Genomic DNA, 18,392 nt, shown 5'->3' with positions numbered 1-18,392 from the left:
AGACCCTGATGCTGGGAAAGATTGAGGGCAGGAGGAGAAGGGGACGACAGAGGATGAGATGGCTGGATGGCATCCCCAACTCAATGGACATGAGTTTGTGTAAGCTCTGGGAGTTGGTGATGGACAGCGAGGCCTGGCCTGCTGCGGTTCATGGGGTTGCAAAGAGTCGGATGTGACTGAGCGACTGAACTGAACTGAAGGATGGCTCCTGGCCTTCAAGTCTCAGTGCCTAGGGAGATGGTAGTATGGAGTCTTCAAGGAAGGGCCAGTTTGATGTGTAAGATGATGAGTTTGGTTTTGGACATGTCCAGCTTGATATGCTATGAGACAGCAGGGTAAACATGCTCAGCAGGTAATCAGTGAAATGAGGCAGTACTGGAAAGACGTCTAGGCCAGTGACAGTTAAGACTGATCAGGTGTATCGGTGGCAGCTGAAAGGAGAATCAGAGCGTAGGAAGATTGAGGGGAGGAACGGTGTTTTTTATTCTGTGGTATCTCCTAATCTCAGAACCTTGTTAACACTGGATAAATATTTACTGAACAAATGAATATGTTTAATAAGAAGAGCATAAGATGAGACTAGAAAACTAGGAAATATCAAGACTTAAGGAACTTAAATGTCCACTGACAGATGAATGGATAAAGAAGGTGCGGGTTTATATATATACAGTGGAATCCTACTCAACCATAGAAAAGAATGAAATAAGGGCATTTCCAGCAACATGGATGGACCTAGAGACTATCATACTGAGTGAAGTAAGTCAGACAGAGAAAGACAGATATATGATATCACTTGTATATGATATCACGACTGAGCGACTCCACTTTCACTTTATATGTGACATCATAAAAAGATGATATGGATTGACTTACTTACAAAATAGGAATAGGCTCACAGACATGGAAAACAAACTTATGGTTACCAAAGTTTGAAGGGGGAAAGGGGAGAGAGGTAAATTAGGAATTTGGGATTAACAGATATACACCACTATATATAAAATAGATAAAAAACAAGGACCTATTTTATAGCACAGGGAAGTATAATCAATATCTTATAATAACCTATAATGAAAAAGAATCTGAAAAAGAATATATTTATATGTGTATGTATAACTGAATCACTTTGATGTATACTTCAAATACTGTAAATCAACTGTACTTCAACTATAGAAAAAAAGGGTGAACCTCAGGAAAAAGAAGAGAGAGGAAAGATACAGAGATACACATAGAATTGAAGATGCAGTGTTGTAAAGGCTAAGAAAGTGAAAGTGTTAGTTGCTGAGTTGTGTCTGACTCTTTGCAACCTCTTGGACTGTAGCCCACCAAGCTTCTCTGTTCGTGGAACTCTCCAGGCAAGAATACTAGGAATGGGTAGCCATTTCCTTCTCCCAGTTCTTTACCATCTGAGCCACCAGGGAAGCCTCATTGTAAAGGCTAAGCAAGTAGAATGTGTCTCGGAGAGCTTGATCATTAGTGTCAAATGCAGAAGGGAGCTGGCATAAAATAAATACACCACAGTTTCTTTCCGGGAGACAAAAGTTGCTAAGAAGTGAGGGCACGAAAGCAGACACGCAGCACAGAGTTGTGGTTAAAGTGTGGATTCTTCACAATCCAACTTACCCAGGCTTATAATTCTGGTTCTATTACTTTCTAGCTGTGTGCCTTTGGGCAAACCATGTAACCTCTCTGTGCATATCAGTAAAATGACAAGGAGTAATAGTGCCTAAATCATAGGTTGTTGTGGTAAGTAAATGAATTAGTACCTATAAAGTACTTGTGGAGTACTTATAGAGCACCCTGCCTGGCACCTAGGAAGCATGATTAAACTACTATTATTCTTTTAGCTGCCATAATAAAGATTCAGTCACTCATCACAATTCCCTCCCTGAGTACAACCCTCACTGTGACTGCTGGTTTACTACCTTAACTAGTTGCTGTCTCCAGCATGAAACAAATGAATGCCAGAAATGATGCTGGGTACAACTCCAAAGGAGAAATGATCTGGTCTTAAAGACAGAGAACAGAAAAAAAATCTTGGTTTTATGGTTGTAGTGTGTAAGTGCTCAGTCATTTCCAATGCACTGCAACCCCATGCCCATGGGTCCATGCCCTCTGCCAGGCTCCTCTGTCCATGAGATTTTTTAGGCAAGAATACTGGAGTGGATTGCCATCTCCTCCTCCAGGGGATCTTCCTGATCCAAGGATAAAACTGGTGTCTCCTGTATTGCAGGCAGATTCTTTACTGCTGAGCCACCAGGGAAGTTCTACGGTTGTAGTAATGAAGTGGAAAACATTGCTGTCAATGGTTTCTGGGAAGGCATTCAACAGTGAATACTCACGTGTGGTTTAATAGCAGCTGCATCAGCCACTGTCCAGTTCTGCTTTCTCTTGAGCATTTGATCAATGGTGAGGATATCAGTTGAGTAGCCTGAGGTAGGGTCAACAGGTTTTATATTTGCTGCCTTTATAAACATTTAAAAAAGAAGGTTAGTAACATATTTTAGTTGAATTACATAACAAAGACAAAATACACAGAAATATACTGTATTATGAAAGGGTGTGTGTATGATTTATAAGATTATTTCTACACCACTTGTCAGTTGCTTCAGGGCACCTGGTATAGTGCCATGTGTAAATGGCACCGAGCAAACTCTCTTTCTTAATAGTGAACCCTAGTCACAAGACAAGTATAGACCAGAGGATGGTTTATGTTTGGGATGGATATGGGGAGTATAGAGAGGCACCAACTCATCCTCATGCAAACTTGCAAAGCATTGAAAATGACTGTGCCCTCCACAGAGCACAACCTGGACTACTTCCAAAATTCTCACAGGGAACCAGCCATCTGGTTTTCCCTGTTCCTGGGCTGCTGAACAGTGTTGATGGAAATCATATAAATATGCAAATTGCGTTCTTTGAAAATGTGTATGGCCGAGGCTCATCCAGGTCCTCAGTACTGCTTGACATTACTTTTCTTCATTTGCAGCTCTTACAGCTCTCACAGAGGCTGCTGGAAAACCAAACCTTTAAACTCCCTTAGCTAATGATCTTGTCTCTTCAAGTCTATCTAACATGAATTCTTTTTGCTCTTCTTTCCACCTTAGGATTTCTCCATCCTTAAACTCATTTTTTCCTCCTTCCCTCTTATATGTGAGAGTTTTTCCTGATTTTCAAGGTCTCTTTGTGTATCTTTATTTATTCACCTCCCTTCAATTTACTTCTTTCCAGCGCTGGCTTCATGGGTCATACACCCATGAAGGTGTATGTAATTACACAGGGCCTTGTCAATAACCTCAGATATGCAGATGACACCACCCTTATGGCAGAAAGTGAAGAGGAACTAAAAACCCTCTTGATGAAAGTGAAAGTGGAGAGTGAAAAAGTTAGCTTAAAGCTCAACATTCAGAAAACGAAGATCATGGCATCCGGTCCCACCACTTCATGGGAAATAGATGGGGAAACAGTGGAAAACAGTGTCAGACTTTATTTTTCTGGGCTCCAAAATCACTACAGATGGTGACTGCAGCCATGAAATTAAAAGACACTTACTCCTTGGAAGGAAAGTTATGACCAAGCTAGATAGCATATTCAAAAGCAGAGACATTACTTTGCCAACAAAGGTTCGTCTAGTCAAGGCTATGGTTTTTCCTGTGGTCATGTATGGATGTGAGAATTGGACTGTGAAGAAGGCTGAGCACCGAAGAATTGATGCTTTTGAATTGTGGTGTTGGAGAAGACTCTTGAGAGTCCCTTGGACCGCAAGGAGATCCAACCAGTCCATTCTGAAGGAGATCAGCCCTGGGATTTCTTTGGAAGGACTGATGCTAAAGCTGAAACTCCAATACTTTGGCCACCTCTTGCGAAGAGTTGACTCATTGGAAAAGACTCTGACGCTGGGAGGGATTGGGGGCAAGAGGAGAAGTGGACGACAGAGGATGAGATGGCTGGATGGCATCACTGACTCGATGGACGTGAATCTCAGTGAACTCCGGGAGCTGGTGATGGACAGGGAGGCCTGGCGTGCTGCGCTTCATGGGGTCGCAAAGAGTCGGACACGACTGAGCGACTGATCTGATCTGAGTTTAGTTTAATGTTTTACATTGCTGTTTTTAAATTTTTAACTATTTTTGGACAAGGGGCCCTACATTTTCATTTTGTACTGGGCCTAGCCAGTCATGTAGCCAGTCTTGCCTCTCTTCTACATCTTCAAACATCTTCAGTTTCTCTTTAGGCAGTGGTTTTCAGCTTTGGCTGCATAGTGGAACTTTAAAAAAATCCTGAGGCCAGGGCCCCATTCCCAGAGATTTGATTTAACTAGACAGAGTTGTGGCTAGGACAGCAGGACTGTAAAAGCTCTCCCTGGGGGTTCTGTTGTGCAACCAAGATTGAGAACCAGAGTTCCAAGGGTTCTTCTTCCTGGCTATAAAAGTGCTCATCTCTTACATCCTGAAACAGATATTTATAGACTCTGATTCTCCATCAAGCTATAGTTTCATGTTTTTCTTCCTGTTACAAAAACAGTTAAATTTTTGTAAGAGGATTTGATGCCCCCTCCCCACTGCTCCTTTGCAGTATCAGTTTCTGAAGAGGCATGATAAAAATCTTCCACTGTGATTATGGATTTGCTTATTCATTTAATATTTATTTTTACCATGTATAATGCCTAAAAAGTCTAAAGCTAATCCTTATTATTCCGTTAAATATCACCTTATCTGTCAATCTGTTACATACATACAGATTCAAAATAGTTTTATCTTTCTGATGATCAAAAATTTTTTTAAATTGAAGTATAGTTGACTTTCCATTTCAGTTTCAAATGAACAAACAGTAATTCAACATTTAATAGATTATACGCCATACAAAGTTATCATAAAGTATTAGCTATACTCCCTGTACTGTACACTACATCCTTGTAACTTATTTTATATCTAGTGGTTTGTACCTCTTAATCTCCTTTACCTATTTCGCTCCTGTCCTCACCCTTCTCCCTCTTGGTAAACAGTTTGTTTTCTGTATCTGTGAATTTGTGTCTGTTTTATTTTTAAGATTCTCCTGATTATTAAAAACCATTAAATAGCATCTTTATCTTTATGTTTTCCCTAAATTTTCTCTCCCCACCACAATATATGGATAACAGCTTATTTTGATTTGTATTTGCCTGATATTTCTTCTTCTGTCCCTTTATTTTCAAGTTTCTGTGTCATAATTTAGGTAAAAGGATATAAATCTTAAAACTACTTAAAAAATAAATCAGCACTCTTTCTTTTAAACTTGAAAATAATTTTTTCTTCCTTCCTCCTTATTATTTTTTTTAAATTGGTGTCTTTAATCGTTTCTTGTGTTACTGATATATTTGGATTTTTCTGCCTATTTTGTTTTGTACTTTCTATTTTCCCATGTTCTCTCTTTTTTCTTATTTTTTTTTATTCCTCTATGGTTTGGCAATATTCATTTTAGTTTTTACTTATTATCTTCACATTTTTAACATTTACAATTAATGCAACAAATTATAGATTTACTCAATATCATAAGCCTCTCCCCAAACAATAAAAAGAACTTAGCTTTCATTCTGAGCACCACCCTCCTCATCTTCCATGTTAGCATGGTGTAGTATTTTAGTTCTTATTGTCTGATACTCTCCAAACCAGTACTTCTGTTTTTATTTCAGTATATAAATGTTTAATTCTAATTGCTTCTTAGGATTTTCATTTTCCCGGGTATATGTAAAATTTAATAAAATGTGTATGCTTTTCTCTCTTTTATCTCTCATGTCTTATGTCCCATGTTTTCTCCAGCTTTTTGGTCTTGGGCAATCTAATATGGAAAGATAACGTCTCAGGGTAGTTTTAATTTGGATCTTTTATGAAGATGAGACTGAGTACCTTTTTATGTTTCTGAGAACTGTCTGCTCATATCTTTTGCTCATTTTTATAGGTTAGTTTTTTCTAATCACTTTGAAGCTCTCTGATGTATTAGAGAAGATAGCTCTTTGTATTATGAGCTGCAAATGTGACTTTTTTGCCGTGTAGAATTTTATAATTATTTTTTAACTGTGCCACACAACATGCAGAATCTTAGTTCCCCAACCAGGGATTGAACCCATGACCTTTGCAGCAGAAGCATGTTGTCTTAACCACTGGACTGCTAGGGAAGTCCCTGAAACTTGAAAGTTTCATTCCTTGGTTTCTAATCAACATTTATAGTACATTAGATTAGATGTTATAATAGACTAGATTAAAATTATAGTATTATACATTTTTCAGCAATTTTAATGATTTTTTTAAATTAAATGAAATATTTATTGTTGTTGTTTAGTTGATAAGTCCAGAGAGGGCAATGCACCCCACTCCAGTACTCTTGTCTGGAAAATCCCATGGGCGGAGGAGCCCGGTAGGCTGCAGTCCATGGGGTCTCGAAGAGTCGGACACGACTGAGCGACTTCACTTTCACTTTTCACTTTCATGCATTGGAGAAGGAAATGGCAACCCACTCCAGTGTTCTTGCCTGGAGAATCCCAGGGATGGGGGAGCCTGGTGGGCTGCCGTCTATGGGGTTGCACAGAGTCGGACACGACTGAAGTGACTTAGCAGTAGCAGTTGCTAAGTCATGTCCATCTCTTGTGATCCCATAGTCTATACCCTGCCAGGCTTCACTGTCCATGGGATTTCCCAGGTAAGAATATTGGAGTGGGTTGCCATTTCCTTTTATAGGGGATCTTCCTGACCCAGAAGACCCATGTGTCTTCTGCATTGGCAGATGGACTCTTTGCCACTGAGCTATGAGGGAAGCCTTGAACTATTTATATCTGGACTTTAAATTTAGGAACATGGCTACGGAGTCTGGTTTGAAATATCATGACTGAAAATATTTGTCATTAATAAGCACATTACTAGTTCTGTTAAGTTAGAACTTAAAAAACTAAATATTGAACTGATAGGACATAATCCAAATCCCACCTGTGTTTTCCAGTCTTTTTTATGGAAAAAATAGTTCTCAAAGAAATTCAGAGGTTCCTTTCTCTTCAGCATTTCTAATTTCTGTATGTCCTTGAATGGCTTTCCCATTACCACTCCATCCACATTAGGAAACAGTGGAAAGATGGGTATTTTTGAATATGGGCTATCTGAAGGAGGATTGCATTCTGAAAAGATAAAAACTGGTATCATGAAAAAATGTAAGAAGAAATTCCCATAGAAGACATAAATGTAAAAAAAAAAAAAAAGACATAAATGTGGTGCCTAATTTACTCTTTGCCCATTCATCTCCTCAGTGGCCCTGCTACCCCTTCTTCATTCTCCTGCTCCCACCACCCCACCCATCCACAGACTTTCATCTTCATCCAGGTGTCTAGGGATTCAGGTAAAATGTACATTTGTTTCAAATGATATCTGTGTGACAGACCAGTCACTCAGAATAGGCTGTGGCCCTACTCTTAAAGTACTTGGCATCTAGTATTTATTTCTGACCAGTAATATACACATACATCCTTTACAATGGTGGGGAGAGGACAAATGACTCTTACTCTTGAGCTCGTCAAGAAATTTAAATAAATCCTTTTCTTTCATTATTGCAATCCGAGCAGCATTAGCGAAGGCAGCTGTGCTTGAGCTTGGAGGTGTGCATATGTCTGGCTTAAATCTCCTTTTTCCATAACCCGTAGTATCAGGGCTCCACACCATTCCTGAGGTGGTTTCCTGGAATTTTCTTCGGAAATAGCTAAGAAATAAAGATAATTTAAGAGATGGTTAAAAAGTGCCTGACTGTTGGACAGAAAGAAAAAAGAAGTTAATTTGCAAGTTATATATGCTGAATATGTTTAAGTTTAATTTGTATAGTCATTTAATATCATTTATGTGACATTTATAGAATATCTACTGACATTTTCCACAGACCATTTGATTACTTTATATATGCAGTCCCTGGGCTCTGGCTTCCTTCCTCTGCTCCAAGACTTCCCAGTCTTGTCTAGCAAAACACCTAGCAATTTTGATCTCTGACAAACCCTTAAGTGGTATCAACTTGACTATAAACATTAGTCATGCCTACTATTATATTATTTTGTGGTTTGTTTTCTAAAACTGAAGTGCAGCTTCTGTACAATATCATATGCTGCAGGTGTATAATATAGTAATTTTATGCTGGGTTTTAAAATGCAACATTTTTTAAATTAAAAGAAATTCTCATTGCAGAGAATCTGGAAGAGTTAGAAAAGTATAAAGAAAATGTTACCAGTAATCTTATTATCCACAGATGTCTACAGTAAATCACTACTGTAATTCTTTATAGTGTGTGTGTGTGTGTGTGTGTGTGTGTGTGTGTACATGTGTGTGCAGTCATGTGTATGAATGTATTTAGGAGATATGTTACTGTGCATTTTAGGTTATAAATTCTTTATGTACCACAGGCTACATATGGTAAAGGACTCTAATTCATAGCACAAACATTCCCAAAGGTATGTTTGGAATATCAGTGACAGGTCAGATTCCTTCTTGCTGCTGAGACACAGACTCCTCTTAGCAGCTGAGGTATGGATCTGGTTGCTCACTGCTTAGATGGAAAAATGTGTTTCTCACTGCTTTGCTGCAGTGGGGGCTTCAGTACCAAAGTGGAAGATCTCACAGTGTGCTGAGTGGAGGAATGTCCCAGAGAACAAGATATAGGACCTTGCTTCTCACTACTTCACAGGTTTCTTTCTACTACAGCATCAGGAGGCTTCACTTCTCTCTGGGATGGTGATGAGCAACCTTTCTTTTCCTCTCAGGAAGAGGGAAAGAACTTGTTCTAAATATTGGAGCTGCAGCAGTGGTTGGGTAGGAGATGTGCTGATCGTGTTCTGATTGGAATCTGGTTTGTAATCAGATACTTCCTTCCCTAACCTTTTTAAAAAAAAATTATTTTATATTGGAGTATAGTTGCTTAACAATGTTGTTAGTTACAAGTGTACCACAGAGTAGTTCAGTTATCCGTATCCATGTAGCTATTCTTTTTCATATTATTTACCCATTTAGGATAGTACAGAGTATTGAGCAGAGTTCCCCGTAAGTCCCTGTGGTTACCTTTTTAAACTGTTTATTTTGTAGTGGGGTATAGCCGACTAACAAACAGTGTTGTGATAGTTTCAGGTGACAGCGAAGGCACTCACCCCTACATACACACGCATTCATTCTCCTCCAAACTCCCTCCCTTCCAGGCTGCCACGTAACATTCACTGAACAGAGTTCTATGTGCTATACAGTAGGTCCTTGTTGGTTATCCATTTTAAATGTAGCAGTGTGTACATGTCCATCCCAAATCACCTAACTATTCCTTTCCCCTGTTCCTCGCCCCAGAAACCATAAGCTCATTCTCTGTTTGCGAGTCTGTTTCTGTTTTGTAAATAAGTTCATCTGTGTCATTTTTAAAAGATTCCACATATAAGCGTTATCATATCATACTTGTCTTTTTCTGCCTGGCTTACTTAGTAGGATAATCTCCAGGTTTATCCATGTTGCTGCAAATGTCATGATTTCGTTCTTTTTAACGGCTGAGTAATATTCCATTGTATATATGTATCACATCTTCTTTATCCATTCATCTATCAATGGACATTTTGGTTGCATCCATGTATACAGTGCTGCAATGAATGCTGGATATATCCTTTCAAACCAGGTTTTTCTCTGATATATGCCCAGGAGTGGGATTGCTGGGTCATATGGTAGCTCTAGTTTTAGTTTCTTAAGGAACCTGAATGTTATTTTCCACAGTGGCTGTGACCAACTTATAGCACCACCAGCAGTTTAGTAGGGTTCCCTTTTCTCCATTCTCTCCAGTATTTATTGGCTGTAGACTTTTTGATGGTGGTCATTCTGACTGATGTGAGGTGATATCTCAATGTAGTTTTGAGTTGTATTTCTCAATAAACTGTGGAAAATTCTGTAAGAGATGGGAATACCAGACCACCTCACTTGCCTCTTGAGAAGCCTGTATGCAGGTCAGGAAGCAACAATTAGAACTGGACATGGAACAACAGACTGGTTCTAAATAGGAAAAGGAGTACATCAAGGCTGTATATTGTCACCCTGCTTATTTAACTTATTAACCTGCAGAGTACATCATGAGAAACACTGGGCTGGATGAAGCACAAGCTGGAATCAAGATGGCCAGGAAAAATATCAATAACCTCAGATATGCAGATGACAGCACTCTTATGGCAGAAGGTGAAGAAGAACTAAAGAGCCTCTTGCTGAAAGTGAAAGAAGAGAGTGAAAAAGTTGGCTTAAAGCTCAACATTCAGAAAACGAAGATCATGGCATCCAGTCCCATCACTTCATGGCAAATAGATGGGGAAACAGTGGCTGACTTTATTTTTGGGGGCTCCAAAATCACTGAAGATGGTGATTGCACCCATGAAATTAAAAGACACTTACTCCTTGGAAGGAAAGTTATGACCAACCTAGACAGCATATTCAAAAGCAGGGGCATTACTTTGCCAACAAAGGTCCATCTAGTCAACCACAAGGCTGTGGTTTTTCCAGTGGTCTATGGATGTAAGAGTTGGACCATAAAGAAAGCTGAGCGCCAAAGAATTGATGGTTTTGAACTGTGGTGTTGGAGAAGACTCTTGAGAGTCCCTTGGACTGCAAGGAGATCCAACAAGTCCATCCTAAAGGAGATCAGTCCTGGGTGTTCATTGGAGGGACTGATGTTGAAACTGAAACTCCAATACTTCGGCCACATGATGAAAAGAGCTGACTCATTTGAAAAGACCCTGATGCTGGGAAAGATTGAGGGCAGGAGGAGAAGGGGATGACAAAGGATGAGATGGTTGGATGGCATCACTGATCCGATGGACATGGGTTTGGGTGGACTCTGGGAGTTGGTGATGGACAAGGAGGCCTGGCGTGCTGCGGTTCATGGGGTTGCAAAGAGTCGGACGTGCCTGAGCGACTGAACTGAACTGAATGATTAACAATGTTGAGCATCTTCTCATGTGCTTCTTGGCCATCTGTATGCCTTCTTTGGAGAAATTTCTATTTAGGTCTTCTGCTCATTTTTTGACTCATTGATTTTTTAAAAATTAATTAATTAATTTATTTTTGGTTGTGCTGGGTCTTCACTGCTGCACAAGCATTTCTCTAGTTGAGGGAAACAGGGGCTACTCTTGTTGTGGTACACAGGCTTCTTGTGGTGGTGGCTTCTCTTGTTGCTGAGCACAGGCTGTAGGATGTGTGGGCTTCAGTAATCGCGGCAGATGGGCTCGGCAGTTGCTGCTTCCGGGCTCTACAGCACAGGCTCAACAGCTGAGGCGTGTGGGCTTAGCTGCTCTGTTGGGCTTAGCTGCTCTGTGGCATATGAGATCTTCCTGGATCAGGGATCAAACCTGTGTCTCCTGCATTGGCAGGTGGTTTCTTTACCACCGAGCCACCAGGGAAGTGCAGGGTTGTTTGTTTTTTTCATGTTGAGCCACTTGTACTTCCTCTCCTCATCTTGAATCCATCCATCCACAATGTTCTCACTTGCCTCTAAATACAGAATAATGCTTGTTTTTCTCAGTGTAATTTAATTCCTACCAGGTTCTTTAAGGCTCATCTTTCTCTTCTTTCAAAGGAATCCCTACAGACTTGATGGCTCTGGTGTGGTCCTCAAACCAGCAGCAGCAGCAGCAGCATTGGGAACTTCCTAGAAATATAAATTCTTGGGCCTCACACAAACCTCCTGAATCAGAAACCCTGGAGTCCAGTGATGTGGTTTGACAATTGCTCTAGGTAATCTTGATGCATGCCCAAGTTTGAAAACTGTTGTTCTAGTCTACACTTCCCCTTCCCTGAAACTCTAATCTTTGTCTGATAATTGTATACCAGGTTATGTTTACAACTGTTTCCTTTCTTCCCTCTTTCCCTTCTTTCCTTCCTTCCTTTTTTCCTGTTTCAATCTTTCTTCACTAACACAGGTTTTCCTTATCTATCTCTTGATCTTTGGATGTAGATTCATACTTAAGAGTGAGAATAAATACTCTTAAAGGCCAACTGGAAGCTCTTTGGTGTGGTGGGTCTTATTGAGTAGGAAGTTTACTGTCAGGTAACTGATTGGAGCATTGTTTCATTAAGGGTCTTTTAATTGTGGTTGTCTGGGTTTTTTCTCTCTGTGGTTGTCTAGTCAATTTCTCTGGAGAGGGGTCCTCTAATATTTTATCTAGTATAAAAATCTAGCTGTTAATGGGATTTAGGGAAGGGGAAGGTGGCTGGTAGAGTCTCACCATTCAGTAAGTGGAATTGCATGTAACCCTGTTTTCACTGATACCCTCATCCTCAGTTATGTCTGATCTCCCTGAGCCCAAACAATCTTTCTGGTACAACCTCTTCAGAGAGTTAACTGCCAAGCAGTCACTTGGTTGTGTGGGGTTAGAGAGAGGAATCTAAGGGTCAACCTGCTTCTCAATGCTACTTTCAACTAGTATTTGTATTCTGGGCTCCCTACACCTCTGCTTTATCGAGCCCATCTTTGCATGAAATGTTCCCTTGGTAAATCTAATTTTCTTGAAGAGATCACTAGTCTTTCCCATTCTGTTGTTTTCTTCTATTTCTTTGCATTGATCGCTGAGGAAGGCTTTCTTATCTCTCCTTGCTATTCTTTGGAACTCTGCATTCAGATGCTTATATCTTTCCTTTTCTCCTTTGCTTTTTGCTTCTCTTCTTTTCACAGCTCTTTGTAAGGCCTCCTCAGACAGCCATTTTGCTTTTTTGCATTTCTTTTCCACGGGGATGGTCTTGATCCCTGTCTCCTGTACAATGTCATGAACCTCTGTCCATAGTTCATCAGGCATTGATGCTGAAGCTGAAACTCCAATACTTTGGCCACCTCATGCGAAAAGTTGACTCATTGGAAAAGACCCTGATGCTGGGAGAGATTGGGGGCAGGAGGAGAGGATGGGGATTGGGGACGACAGAAGATGAGATGGCTGGATGGCATCACCAACTTGATGAACATTAGTTTGGGTAAATTCCAGGAGTTGGTGATGGACAGGGAGGCCTGGCGTGCTGTGATTCATGGGGTCACAAAGAGTCAGACACGACTGAGCAACTGAGCTGACTGACTGACACCTCTGCTGCCTTTAGAGGTTCCTAGTGTCTCAATTCCTGAGTGTTTCAAGTGTTCTGCAGTGAGAACTGGCTTGCTTCTTGACCTTCTTTACTGAAGCCATTCAAGTTTAAGCTTCTTCTGATCTCACTAGCCTGTAAACAGTCCTTCATTTCCTGTCCAGCTTCCAATTATGTTGATATCATTTTTCAGCTCTTATTCCTGTTTTTATGCCCTCTAAGATGCTTTTACTATTATTTTAGTGCAATTTCAGAAGGGAGAAAAAGTTAAAACATGCACTTATTCTAGTATATTTAACATGACTGCTATCTTTTAACCCTCTAAACCTTGGCTTTCTTCCCATCACCCTTTTGGAACTGAAGTTCACTTATGATTTCTTAAACTACCAAAGCTAATTCCATCCATTCAGTCCTCATTTTACCTGGCCTCACTTTAGTATTTAATACTGGTATAAAACCTCTCCTGTTGAATTTATCTGTGACCTTGGTTTCTCTATTCCTTACTATCCTGGTTCTCTTCTTTTTTTTCAATTTGGCTGTGCTGGGTCTTAGTTGCAGCATGTGGGATCTTCATTGCCAAGTATGTGAGGATTAGAATAGATAATATGTATATTCTATGCTTATATACATAGGTGAAAGTGTTAGTCGCTTAGTCATGTCTGACTCTTGCAACTCCATGAACTATAGCCTGCCAGGCTCTTCTGTCCGTGGAATTCAGGCAAGAATACTGGAGTGGGTAGCCATTGCCTTCTCCAAGGGATTTTCCCAACCCAGGTATCGAACCCAGGTCTTCTGCATTGCAGGTAGACTCTTTACCTTCTGAGCCACCAGGGAAGCCCGTATACATAACACATAATGATAATAGTTAACATTCATTGAGGTCGTATGTTTGCTAAGCAGTGTACCTGCATTACCAGATGTCCTTACAATTGTCCTATAATTGTGTTACAGGTATTACTATTCTCATTCTACAGATGAGGAAACTGAGGCTCAGAGGTTAAGAATGTGATACATTTGTGTACCAATATCAGTGATTTAACACATGTATTTGACTTGGAATGAAGTGTAGAATGTTGCATACCCTCTGTTCTACATCTGATCGAGGTGGGGGACAGTATAAAGAGATTACCTGTTGAGGAGCAGAGGATATTTTACATTGTTGGTGGTATTCTATAATTTTAAATCTCTTTAAGTGGGATAGTAGAATTCTTTGAAAGAATAATGCTTTTCAAAGTAGAATGCTTTGAAAAGACTGATAATGGCAACATTTAATTTTTGCAATACCATGATAGAACTATACTGAGGAAATGTACCTCTAGTGACATTTGCTGGAATAAACACATTTGGGTGTGAGAATATTCCCTTATCCTATTCTAAAGTCTAATTTTGGCTCTGCTCCAGTCCAAAGACTACTTTGGGAGGTATGACATTGCTGCCCTTTGTCCCAAAGGACTTTTTCAGAGCTCCCGAGAGATCCAGAGTGAATGGGAGTATCTTACAATCAAACTCAGTTTCCAAGCTCACCCCAAGTCATTCCAGAACAGTCTTATTCCTCTGTAGTTTTCCAGCCCAGAGCAGGAGAAGCTGAACTTTTATTTTTTTGGTCATGTTGCTGGGCTTGCAGGATCTCAGTTCCCTTATCAGGGATTGAACCTGGGTCACCACACTGAAAGCCTGGAATCTTAACCACCAGGCCACTAGGGAACTTCCGAAGCTGAACTTTCTGGGCTATCTTAGGCTCTCAGTGGGGTCCTGAGATGGTCTGAATCAGCCTTGCAGTTTCAGAACTAGGCAGTGCTATGAGGTCTCATGTTGCGGCACATGAGTAGCTAGCTGCCTGCGCACCTTCTCCTTGTTTCGGGGCAGATCTGTGGAGATGTTAGGATGTCAGGGAGAGGCAGTTGCTTTGTAAAGTCCTCCTAAGTGTTGCTGAAGTCATTTTTGTTCCTTTGCCACCTACCTTACTATTTCCGATATTGCCTTTTTGGGTAAGGCTGAAGTCTCTATAAGCTTTGATAGGATTTCAAACAACAGGATCCCTGGGTTGCCAGCTAAATCTAAACAGGTCCCCTTTTCTGGAACTATGGAGGGGAAAAAAAAGATTCAAAATGCCTTCTGAAAAAAAATTATCATAAAAAGTGTTAAAGTGACAGTCATTTTACTGTATATACAATATTAAAACCAAGTCAAAAACTAAAGAATTATAAACAAACATTAGAAGTCTGTTCTGTTTGGCAGGAAGGTCATTTTGATTACTGAACAGACAAAATAATCATGGGATTTAAAATGAAATACTTTTAGTTCAGTGACTTCTAAGTAAATGTAGTAATACATTTAACATAAACATGAATTATGTGTTAAGGACTATTGTTCCGTTCGTCTATGAAAAGGAACTGCTGATAAACATAACTCTGGTGTGCAGGCAAACCCTTGTTACTATAGCGATACTTGAAACAGTAACTTCTGTTTATACTAAGACAGTTCATAGCTTACGAAAGGATGTCTTTTTAAAAACTGTATACAGTATCTGGAATTTGGAATGTATTTATCTGGAAAACATGATATGAATAAGGTCAGATTTTCCAAGGCAGCTTGTTAAACTTGTAAACAAACCATGGAGAACTAATAGCCATAATTTGAGTGTATCTCCAAGTTGTTTAAACCTTGTGTGAGAACATGTTCTGGAACCTCCAGCAGACTCTCCTGCTCTCACACTGAGGGCAGAGGTTTATTGGGGTGAGGAAGATTTTTTCAAGAATAGTGAATTATCTATACCCAAATATGCATGAGAGAGACAGCGTTTTTCTAAAAATATATGAAATGAAAGTGTTGGTCACTTAGCCCATGGACTGTAGCCCACGAGGCTCCTTTGTCCATGGAATTCTCTAGGCAAGAATACTGGAGTGGATTGCCATTTCTTCCTCCAGGAGGTCTTCCCAACTCAGGAATCGAACCCAGGTCTCCTGCATTGCAGGCAGATTCTTTACTGCCTGAGCCACTGGGGAAGCCCCAAACATTTACAGTGCTATAGGTATACATTTTTCTTTTGTAAGAGTAGTACCTCCCAAAGTAGCACATGCATTTGGTAAAGAATTAAAGTAATATAAAGTGTAGGTCGCTCAGTTGTGTCCATCTCTGCAAGTCCATGGACCATAGCCTGCCAGGCTCCTCTGTCCGTGGAATTCTCCAGGCAAGAATACTGGAGTGGTATATAAATATAAAAGGTGACCAAAATTTTCTACACCACTGCCTGACGGTTCTCACTCAAGTCCAAAAAGCAGTGTCTCCTGCAGAAGGACTTGATGGATTTAAGTTAAAATTCTAAAACTGTATCAATTTCCTTAGCAAAATTTGTTTTAAGAGAAGCAGTACAAAAGTAAATCACATCCCAGACTACACCTGCCTGATTGGAGGTATAAAGGAACAATATTTACTATGCAGTGAATTGCAACTACCCCACTGCCATCTATTTAGCAACATACTTACCCACAGCCTTAAGGAAGCGGTTCTTATCTGTTAGCACCTTTAAAAAGTCTGAGAAGTTCACCTTCCCATCCTCTGCAACAGAGATCCAAGGGTCAGAACAAGGCTATATTCACCTTCCCATTTCACATATACCTCTATATTTTATTATTAGGCTATCCCTGAATTGTACCCCTTTCCTCTAAAATTAAAGGATAACAACTGCTATTAGAGTGTGTTTCAATGAAAGGATAAAAATTTGGGCAGAGTTAGTGGAAACAAGTGACACTTTAATTAAATGGTGACTGACTCCCATGAAGGGTGCTGCTGATTGACTGGGACACTGGCAGGTGAGTGGGGTGTGGTGGGAAAAGGTATTGTGCTGAATACTTATTCCACACAACATACCAGCTTGGGCTACTAACCACTAGTATCCAAAGAAAACACTACTTACATGCTTAAAAAAATATCAATAAAAGTGGTGTGGCATTTAAGATTCAATATAGGTAGCTCTAGTGATGGAAGGAAGATTTGTACCATTATGATTCAAACAGAAACAAAGGGCTTGGATATCCTTGCTAATGCAGGCAGATATGATAGAGCATTCTGGGAAGAAGAAAACTAGACCTAACTACAGTACTCTTGCCTGGAAAATCCCATGGACAGAGGAGCCTGGTAGGCTGCAGTCCATGGGGTCGCTAAGAGTCGGGCATGACTGAGAGACTTCACTTTCACTTTTCACTTTCATGCATTGGAGAAGGAAATGGCAACCCACTCCAGTATTCTTGCCTGGAAAATCCAGGGGACAGAGGAGCCTAGTGGGCTGCCATCTATGGGTTCGCACAGAGTCGGACACAACTGAAGCGACTTAGCAGCAGCAGCAGCATCTTGATATAAGAGAAGTCACTTTAGGCCTAAGCCATTTTGTCATCTAAATCTGGCCACAGTGCTTGTCCTTGTAGAAGAATAAGCTATATTCTAGTGAAGTGAGTGAAAGTCACTCAGTCATGTCTGATTCTTTGTGACTCCATGGACCATTCAGTCCATGGAATTCTCCAGGTCAGAATACTGGAGTGGGTAGCCTTTCCATTCTCCCAGGGGTTCTTCCCAACCCAGGGATCAAACCCAAGTCTCCTGCATTGCAGGCAATTCTTTACCAGCTGAGTTACATAGTTAATTATTTTAAAGGAATGAAGAATGTAAAACCAAACAGGTATTACCAGGAGATAATATATCAGTTGTAAAGACTCCCACTTCAGTTTCTAAGGTAAAGATTAGCCTGAAGCACATTCTTGAGCTGTTTTGCAGGATCCAAACCCCCTCGAGCTCTAAACCACCAAACTACCCAGAGCCTCAGGATGGTAGATGCTGACCTTTGCTGACCAGCATGACCTCCATCAACTAGAGGCTGGGCTCTGTTTGACCTTTGCCCCAGTTCTATGCTGCATACTCCTTTGCTCAAGCCCCTCCATGAATAGGTATGCATCCTTAGCTTAAAAACCTCTCCAATATTGCAGTTGGGGAGAAATTGCTTTGGGAAATATCCTCAGTGTTCTCCTTACTTATTGCAAGTAATGAATCCTCCCTTCTTCTGCTCTTAGGCTTGGCTGTGTCTTTTGGCTCAACACCCAGTAAGAGGTGAGTCCAGTTTTTGAGTAACAGTAACAGGTTATTTTTGAAATTGTCAATGTCTTTCTGTTATTTCAAGGTACTCTCCAAAATGTATATTATGACAGGTAATGTGAATCTGATATTAAATACAAGTCACTTTTGGTTTCCACACAGGCTTTTTCAAAAACTAGCCCATTTTGTAGCTTTAATTCAATTTCATAACTTATACACATACCTCACTGA

The 18,392-nt window shown here is 40.3% G+C and overlaps 1 protein-coding gene across 3 annotated transcripts in view; it reads right to left on the bottom strand.

The window, feature by feature from the left end:
• Window positions 1–18,392, bottom strand: part of EFCAB3 (EF-hand calcium binding domain 3) — a 149,510-nt gene that overhangs the window by 3,590 nt on the left and 127,528 nt on the right. For all 3 annotated transcript variants that reach the window (XM_070773709.1, XM_070773710.1, XM_019980735.2), the window contains 5 exons: window positions 16,563–16,634; window positions 15,037–15,157; window positions 7,523–7,716; window positions 6,957–7,141; window positions 2,340–2,462 (listed from right to left, as the gene is read on the bottom strand). In XM_070773709.1, coding sequence (XP_070629810.1) covers window positions 2,340–2,462; window positions 6,957–7,141; window positions 7,523–7,716; window positions 15,037–15,157; window positions 16,563–16,634 — 695 coding nt within the window. The remainder of the gene's footprint in view (window positions 1–2,339; window positions 2,463–6,956; window positions 7,142–7,522; window positions 7,717–15,036; window positions 15,158–16,562; window positions 16,635–18,392) is intronic.

The sequence above is a fragment of the Bos indicus genome, chromosome 19, assembly GCF_029378745.1.
Source record: "Bos indicus isolate NIAB-ARS_2022 breed Sahiwal x Tharparkar chromosome 19, NIAB-ARS_B.indTharparkar_mat_pri_1.0, whole genome shotgun sequence".
In the NCBI taxonomy this organism is placed as follows: Eukaryota; Metazoa; Chordata; class Mammalia; order Artiodactyla; family Bovidae; genus Bos; species Bos indicus.
This window is presented reverse-complemented; position numbering and strand designations above follow the sequence as displayed.